At 45.2% G+C, this 9483-nt stretch overlaps 1 protein-coding gene across 1 annotated transcript; it reads left to right on the top strand.

Moving 5' to 3' along the window:
• The first annotated feature begins 424 nt into the window (after positions 1 to 424).
• Positions 425 to 8004, top strand: LOC137526161 (uncharacterized). Its single transcript, XM_068247380.1, has 6 exons — positions 425 to 450; positions 5450 to 6243; positions 6354 to 6412; positions 6538 to 6623; positions 6822 to 6984; positions 7515 to 8004. Exons 1-6 carry the CDS (start codon positions 425 to 427, stop codon positions 7692 to 7694), a joined length of 1308 nt encoding a protein of 435 aa, XP_068103481.1. The 3' UTR covers positions 7695 to 8004.
• Positions 8005 to 9483: the final 1479 nt, after the last annotated feature.

The following is a 9483-nucleotide window of genomic DNA, read 5'->3' on the forward strand; positions in this document are numbered from 1 at the left end:
AATTGCTACATTACTGCAGCTAGTTGGTCAGCTGATCTGCAGGGGAGGGACAGTTGCCTGGCACATGCAGCCGTGAGACTGGCCATGAGACTGGCAGTGACAGAGACTAGCCATGAGACTGGCCGTGAGACTGGCTGTGAGAGAGACTAGCCATGAGATTGGCCGTGAGACTGGCTGTGAGAGAGACTAGCCATGAGACTGGCCGTGAGACTGGCAGTTGATAAAGCAGTTGAGAATGGCAGTTGGTCTCATTCACATGCAAGCCCTCGATCAGGAAACATCTTAACAGATTTTCTCCTGCTTCTTCGGTTTTCAGTGAATATTTGTGACTTCCAGTCGATTTATTTTGTTCCAAAGCAACATTTCCAGCGACATACTATCAACTAGTGACATTTTTATCCATTTTTGTTCATTTTCGCCCAAGATGAGCGCCAGACAAGACACCGAGAGGTAAGTGGAGCCACCAGAGGGCATCAGAGAGCTGTGGGGGGAATGGTAAGCCAGTGAGGAGAGCCCTGCTACTAAGTCTGACCTGCATGGGGGCCTTTTATTGCCTGATTGTGGGAGATTCATCTTTTGGTGACATGTAGAGTGGGTAGGCCTTAGGCCTAGCTTTCTCCTTGGTGACAGCTGGAATAGCCTAGGTAGGCCTTTGCCTTGCTTTCTCCTTGGTGACAGTTGAAGTAGCCTAGGTAGGGCTTAGGCCTAGCATCAGAGCTAGATCACCCAAAATGTAGGCAGTTGCCTAGGGCATGGAGAGAGTCTTGGGGCCTGGTGGATGCTACCCCCATCAAATCTTACTAAAAAAAAAGCCAGGTGACCATCTGCGGTGTGTATAAACAGCTATCTTGCCTAGGGCCCAGTGGCATAGCTAAGGATCTTTGGGCCTCAGGGAGGGCCCATAGTGGGCCCCTCTGGTCCAGGGGCCCAAGTGCAGTTGCAAAGCTCTTCATCCCCTATTGCTACTCCACTGCTAGGGCCCCATTTCAACTAAATGCATTTCTGGTTACATCAAAAACACAGGAAAAAATCATTACATGTTTTTATGACAATGTGATACATGCAATGTTAATTTTAGACTTTATAGTCTCTTTGAGGGCTGGTTCACACTAGAGGCGTTTTTGCCATTTTTTTAGCGATTTTCAAAATCCCCCTGAAAGCGCTTGTGCAATGATTCCCGATGAGACAGTTCACATCTGAGCAGTTCATTTCCGATCCGCTCAGAAAAGCGGTGCATGGGCCATTTTGCGATTTTGCCTCAATGGAAGGTATAGGAAAAATGCCCTGACGTCAGGAAGTGAAAAAACGCAGTCGTTCTGCAAAAGCGCTTAACGAAAACGTCCAACACATAGAAATCGAAGAAAAATGGGGTCAAAAAACGGCCAACGCGAATGGCCATGTGGACGGAATGCAATGTTAACAAGGCCTAAAGGAAATATAGAAATGTATGTACTAAACTTTGGCAACAGCCATGAAATGCCCAGCGGTGACACAACAAATATAACAGCACATCAGGCAGTATTCACATACATAGCAGTGCACATCACATACATAGCAGTGCACATACCATACATAGCAGTGCACATACCATACATAGCAGTGCACATACCATACATAGCAGTGCACATACCATACATAGCAGTGCACATCACATACATAGCAGTGCACATCACATACATAGCAGTGCACATCACACACATAGCAGTGCACATCACATACATAGCAGTGCACATCACATACATAGCAGTGCACATCACATATATAGCAGTGCACATCACATACATAGCATTGCACATCACATACATAGCATTGCACAATGCACATCACATACATAGCAGTGCACATCACATACATAGCAGTGCACATCACATACATAGCATTGCACATCACATACATAGCAGTGCACATCACATATATAGCAGTGCACATCACATACATAGCATTGCACATCACATACATAGCAGTGCACATCACATACATAGCAGTGCACATCACATACATAGCAGTGCACATACCATACATAGCAGTGCACATCACATACATATCAGTGCACGTCACATACATAGCAGTGCACATCACATACATAGCAGTGCACATCACATACATAGCAGTGCACATCACATACATATCTTTTCACTACACCATAGCATCAGTCAAGGCACATGTATTGAGGTTTTACACCAGGTCCCCTCTGCTGTGGCCTGTACCCCCCCCCCTCCCATTTCTAATTGCCCCTCTGCTGTAGCCTGCAATCTCCCCCCTCCATATTTTACAAGTATCATGTAATATAAAGAGAAGAGAAGGGGGCACCTTGCTGTGGAATTAAATAGCAATCAACCAAACGAATCTAATATGACTGCAGATGCTAATAAACGATACAACTTTAGCAATCGATCTTCCAATAGACAGGGTTTGGAGAATGTTGATGGTGCCAATCGCCAAAAAATGTTCAATTAATAAATCATTTAATTGATCTATTTTGTGGATCGATTCTATTTGAAATGATCAGATTGGTTATATTTTGTATTCCATGTATGAGCCCGATCAATTCCTTCTCATCGATTTGTACCAGTCACAATTATGGAATCGGAAGGTTGACTGTTTCGCTAAAATGATATCGTCAATGGGCACCTAAACTGCTTTATACTCAAGTAAGGTCGGCTGTAGGGGAGGAGACACCGGTGTAGACAGAACTCTCATCTCTTTACACGGCTTTATGTTTAGGGATGAGCTCAAATGAATTGCTGTATCAAAAGTCATTTTTGCATCAAAATTTATATATTTTTTTTTAAAAATGACAGCCGTTGGCAAATTGTATGTTATATATTTCTCATATCTATTGACTTCAATTAATTTAGCATTAAGTATGTGTTTTTGCATTTCCATGTATTTTCACATATATTCTGATCTGTGTGCAAATGTCATCATCATGAGAGACAAAATCTCTGGAGACTGGAGTGGGGGCAACAGAGGAATAGAAGGCTGAGGAAGCAGAGACTGGGGTAAAGGAGACAAGGTGGAGAGAGAAGGAGGAGAGAGAAAAGCAGATGGAAAGCTGCAAGCAAAGATCAAGAGTGTGCAAAAACATGGTTCAGCAATCTGCTATACTGGATAAATAAACAAGCATCAATAAATAATCACTATTGTTCTGCACCTCCTGCTCCCTTGTCATCACCCCTCCCCTCTCCATAGAGCAGAATTTTTATTTATTTTTTTTACTAAATTTTGGTCTATTTTGATTAATATAATAAAAACTAAAAATAGCAGCATCAATAAATTCCATCAAAAGAAAGCTCTATTTGTGAGAAGAAAAGGAGGTAAAATTAATTTGGGTGCTAAGTTGTATGGCCGTGCAGTAAACTGTTAAAGTTGTGAAATGCCAAATTATAAAAAGTGGCCTAGTCACTACGGGGTTATAAACCTCTGGGGCTCAAGTAGTTACTGGCCATGCCTTTGCCATACGCAAATCGCATGCGATCCAAAATTGGATCAAAAAGCTGCTGCTAGTGGAATAGAGGTCTTAATGTCACCATGGGGAAAGCTTTTATGGTGTGGGTAAGTGTAAGCAGAGTAAGCATTGGGCTGACCCCAATACCAGATACTGTGGGTGCTATGGCAGCACCTATGTCCCGAGCAATGGGGAGTGTATGACGCTGATGGGGTGTGAGCAGGCAGCTGTCAGTCTCTGGGGATGTATGATCTGAAAATGCACGTTTGTTTTTTGTTTTTTTAAATAAAAACATATTTTAGGGCATAATTCATTTAAAATGATGTTTAATGTTTATACAAACTGTGACTCAGCTAGGACTTTTGTGGCAGACAGTATTTGTTGCCTGCATCCCTTATGGTATCCGTACTGGAGAGGATATCTCTGGAGAGGTTTTAGCAAATCACATCTCAGCTAGGACTTTTGTAGCAGATAAGGGGAGATTCTCATTAGTTCACTAAGTGATGGATCAATGAGGATCCTCCATGGTGAGAGAGGATTCCCATTGGTCTATTGCAATTGAATGGGGATCCTCATAATGCTTCTCCCCTGCAGTGGCCCCGAGGGGCAGTGGCAGCCATGGAGGGGGACTAAATGGCAGCGATAGCGGGAGATCACATGCACAATGGTGCGTAATGTGACCAGGGCCGGTTTTAGCAACAATGGGGCCCCAGGGCAAAATAAACCTGGGGGGCCCCCCAACAGATACCCCGGATCAAAAATCGGCATTAAGGGACCTTTTTGCAGCTGATATAGTCAGGGTGTGATGCCCCAATCAGTCGGAGCTCCACATTCTGGCTATCCCAGCCTGCATGGGGGACAAGGGGTTAAAAAATTTCAGGAGGGGAACCCCACATTTTTTAAAAATAAAAAAAATGTCCCACACTCCCCCCCCCCCACCTGGAAACACCGTCAGGAAATTCATTGCTCTTTCTTTTGATACATGTAAAATTACACTACCGTTAGGTTTGCTACTAAAAGTGACATTTACCGCATTTAAAAGTATACTTTTTTCCTTCGAAACTTTAAAATAGATTTTCTCAAAAACTATAAGGTCTTTTTGCAAAATTGTTTTTTCCGCTTATTCCCAATGATCTCCTTAACATATCCTGCAAATTTGTGGTTTCTAGCATTTAAGGTGAATTTGCTATTAACCGTTAAAGTCGGCGGGTTTTTAAATGTGTATTTTTTTTTCCTTTGGAACTTTAAAATCGATTTTCTCAAAAACTATAAGGTCTTCTTGAAAAAAATGTTTTCCTCTTGCAGCCACTGGGGGCCCCTACAGGCTCTGGGGCCCTGGGGCAATTGCCTCATTTGCCTCTATGGTAGCGCCGGCCCTGAATGTGACACTGCAACGGGGCACAGTGCACCTGCTCAATATTCGCTGTAAATGTACCATTGTGCATCCGGCGCAGTGTGAACCCAGCCAAAGTCTAATGCAATAAATGTAATAATAAGTGTAGCAAATTGTGGCCACTAGGTAATAGTATAAAGCCAATAATATAAAATATTGTAGTATAGTTAGTTCTAATATATGGCATGTGAACACCTACGTGTACAGTGCTGCCCATAATTATTCATACCCCAATAAAGGCTTTTCTATTGATTATTGAGAAGGGTATGAATCATTGTGGACAGTAATGCCTCTTGTACATCGTCTTATTACCTTTTGGGAGACACCTGCTGTATGTCAACAAATTAGTTGCTGGTTGATTTAAAGTAACTAAGTCAAAATTTGCCAGGGGTATGAATAATTATGGGCAGCACTGTAAGTACTCTTTATTAGATTATAAGACTTAGCTTCAGCTCCACTAGCTCCGGGTGCAATGCGGTTTCCCAGGTAATGTGTGTGTTCATATGCGATATACACACGCATTGCCCAGAGCTGTGCTATGGATGTTACTGGACATTATCACAGGAATGCTTTAACTTACACTATTTATTTTCCATCTTCTCCTACAGAGCAAACACCATCAGCTTCTCTCCATCTGATTCCCAGGATGGGAGCGTCATGTCTGGTGGGTCTGAATCCTCCCCAGACTCTGACTTTGCAGTCCCTGCAGTGCCTATCTATTATGCACCTGATGATTCTGTGCCAAATGAGAGTTTCACCATCCACACTCTCTCCATGGCACAGGTTGCAGTGGCCTTGGATGGGGTTGATGAAACATCTTCATCACCCACCAGTGATCTGTCTGCACCAGCTGCAGCTGTCCCAACCAACCCTGCACAGCTCTTAGATAGGCCTGCAGAGACACCTACACCACCGGGCAAAGTCATGTCTGAGTCTGCCAGCTCACTCAGAACACCTGAGACTCCGAGTCCCATTGTGTCATCTGAGTCTCCCAGCTCACTCAGAACACATGAGTCTCCGAGTCCAATTGTGTCATCTGAGTCTGCCAGCTCACTCAGAACACATGAGTCTCCGAGTCCCATTGTGTCATCTGAGTCTGCCAGCTCACTCAGAACACATGAGTCTCCGAGTCCCATTGTGTCATCTGAGTCTGCCAGCTCACTCAGAACACAGGAGCCTCCAGACCCATTCAGAACACCTGACAATCCCATCCGAATCAGAGCCAGAAAAGCTCGCATTCCCTCTCCACTCATCACTCCTGGAAACGAGGATGTGCCATACAGGAGTGTGAAGTGGGAGAGTGTGACAGACCCCGGCCAACCAGCCAGAGCCGGTCCATCAGATCCTCCGAAGCCAGTGACCATCACCAGAGAGATGAGGAGAGCCTTCTACGAGCTCCTTGGTGAGATATTTAACCTGTTTAACCATTAGAAAAAACATTATCTTCATTACAGCAAAGCCATTTCTATAACATACCATGATTCTCACATGTTACTGTTTTGTCTCACACAGATGACCGCACCATCGATCTCTTCCTGGAAGATGATGGATGCAAAAGAGTTTCAGACAAGGTAAGTATTAGTAAATGTAACATAGAAGTCTTGTTTTGTGTTTCTTTTACAAATGATAATTGCCATAGCAAAGATTGTCTATCAGTAAAAGCTAATCGTCTCTGTATTTGTGTTTCCCATTACAGTACCTGCTGGCCATGGTGCTCATCTACTTCAGCAGAGCTGGCCTCTCCATCGCCGAATACAACATCCAGAACTTCTACGCTGCTCTGTAAGTATATGATGTCCTCTTCTCATGTATATTTTCACATAGCTGACAGTAGAGTGGTAACTTATATCGGGGGCTCCATGACACCCTCCTTCTCTCTTCTACCACGGGTCTGGTAGCATATAGATAAGTAGTATATAGTTAGCAATACAAATAGTTATATTTTTATAGCACGTTCTTATTATTCCATTATTTTTGCAGGTTCCTGGCCAACCAGATGGAAGAAGACATCCCTTTCTTTCACTCCATCTTCCTGTTCGCCACCTGGTACTTCAGAAGCAAGGAAGACTTCAAGGAGGCCACGAAGACCCTCTTCAGACGGATGGGATTCCGGGCCTGGGTCAGTCGTGAGGAGTGCCGCCATGTAAGTAAAACAAATCTAAATCCTAAACACTAATCTGTCACTACTCAGCTCTACCTCTAGGGCTTGGCATCTCTTCCTGCATATGTGTAATCACGCAATGCAGGAGATGCCGGGCACTAGAGGGAAAGCTAAGCAGTGACAGGGGGACACACATTGCTGGACTATGTCGGAGCAGGTGACATTATCATGGCGTCCACTGTACTCTGCATAATGTCAGCTGGGGGGGACAGGACACAGAATGAGGAGAGAGGGGGGAAACCACTAAACACTAGGGAAGTTCTATTCAGGTTTCTTTTAGCCTGAATCTCTTGGAACAGAATTTGGGTAACGCAAAGGTGTCCATGGGGAGGGTTTTAAGGTTAGGTGGGGGGGGTTAAAGTTAGGCAAGCGGGGGAGGGGGGGAAGCCTTACTTTAAACGAGTTATAGTTACCTGTGCTGCATTGTCCCTCAAAGCTACCCTGAAGACCCCGAATTACCCAACTTCTTATTTTATAAACGTCTAACATGTATTTTTGTTTAATTTCCTTAGGTCATGAAGAGACTGAGTCACCGGGGATGGAGAAGAAAGCGAATGGACCATCATGGCCTGGCCACTCGGGGTTTCAGGCTGACCACAGAGGAACGCACTGCTATGGAACCAGGGAGCGGATATGTCTGTGACCACTGTTCTAGGTCCAGGCCCCGCTCCTGGTGTTGCATCATGCAGTGATAGTTACCTCCTGCCAGGGCAGTTGCAGCTTCTGTCATCTCCATCCATGTCCTGCAACTCTTTCCATCCTCTCCAGCGACTTCATTCACCTGTAGTGAAGTCATTCATGCAGGCTCTGACATGGAATCCACCATAAACCACCTCATACATTTCCTTCCTTCTCATGCAGCTCCTGAGAATTCATCCATCTGCTGAAGTTGCTGCTGTCATCTGCACTTACCATCTTTCTGCCACAGTGTCTGTCAGCGTTTCCATCTCCTCCTGCTCCTGGCTTCTCCTACATTCTTATTCATTTCCTGCAGTACCTGTCATCACCTGCAGTGAGCGACTTCTGCAGCCATCACCTGCAGCTCCTATCTTTTCCTGCAGTGCCTGTCATCATCTGCAGTGAGCGACTTCTGCAGCTATCACCTGCAGATCCAATCTATTCCTGCAGTGGTTGTCATCATCTGCAGTGAGCGACTTCTGCAGCCATCACCTGCAGCTCCAATCTTTTCCTGCAGTGGCTCCTCTACTGCAGCAAGAGACTCTTTCAAATCATTTCCTGCAGTGCCTTTCATCTCTTGCAGTGAACTTCTCTAATTTTTTTTCTGCAGTGACTCCACTACTGCAGCAAGCGACTCTTTCAAATCATTTCCTGCTGTGCCTGTCATCTCTTGCAGTGAACGTCTTCCTTAATTCATGTTCTGCAGTGTCTGTCATCTCCTGCAGTGAGCGTCTCCTTTGTCCACTGTCATCGATTACAGCCCCAGCCACCTTCAAACATCATTGCTTACAGCTTCTGCCATCTTGAACCACCTTTGCTTGCAGCTCCTACCATCTTAAACCATCTGTTCTTGCAGTCCCAGCCATCTTCCACCATCATTGCTTGCAGCTCCTGCCATCTTGAACCACCTTTGCTTGCAACTCCTGCCATCTTGTACCAATTTTGCTTGCAACTCATGCCATCTTGAACCATCGTTGCTTGCAGCTCCTGCCATCTTGAAACATCTTTTACAGTCCCAGCCATCCTCCACCATCATTGCTTGCAGCTCCTGCCATCTTGAACCATCTTTGCTTGCAGCTCCTACCATCTTGAAACATCTTTTACAGTACCAGCCATCCTCCACCATCATTGCTTGCAGCTCCTACCATCTTCTGCAAACATTGTAGCGGCAATGGGAAACTGGGAAGGGGGGGGGGGGGGGGCTAGTGTTAGGAAAGGAGAGGTAAATCTAGCATTAGGATTGGAGGGGGGGGGGGTTAGTGTTAGGAAAGGATAGGTAAATCTAGCATTAGGATTGGAGGGGGGGGGGGGGGTTAGTGTTAGGAGAAGAAACTGAAAGGCTAGTGTTAAGAATGGGGGGGGGGGGTTAGTGTTAGGAAAGGAGAGGGCTAGTGTTAAGAATGGGGGGGGGGGGGTTAGTGTTAGGAAAGGAGAGGGCTAGTGTTAGGTGTAGAAATGGAAGGTTAAAGTTAGGAGAGGGGAAGGCTAGTGTTATAGTGTTAGGAGTGGTGGGGGATTAATGTTAAGAGAGAGGAAGGCTAGGGTTAGGAGTGGAAAGGGGGAGGTTAGTGTTAGGAGTGGAGAAGATGGAGGTAAGTGTTGGGAGTGCAGAGGGGGCAGGTTAGTATTAGGAGATGGGAAGGCTAGTGTAAGAAGAGGAGAGGTGAGAGGTTAGTGTTATGAGTGGAAAGGGTTGAGGCTAGTGTTAGCAGTAGAGAAGGGGGAGGTTAGTGTTAGGAGTGAAGAGGGGGGTTAGTGTAAGGAGAGAGGGAGGCTAGTGTTAGGAGTGGAGGGGGGGTTAGT

This window comes from Hyperolius riggenbachi, chromosome 7 (assembly GCF_040937935.1).
Source record: "Hyperolius riggenbachi isolate aHypRig1 chromosome 7, aHypRig1.pri, whole genome shotgun sequence".
In the NCBI taxonomy this organism is placed as follows: Eukaryota; Metazoa; Chordata; class Amphibia; order Anura; family Hyperoliidae; genus Hyperolius; species Hyperolius riggenbachi.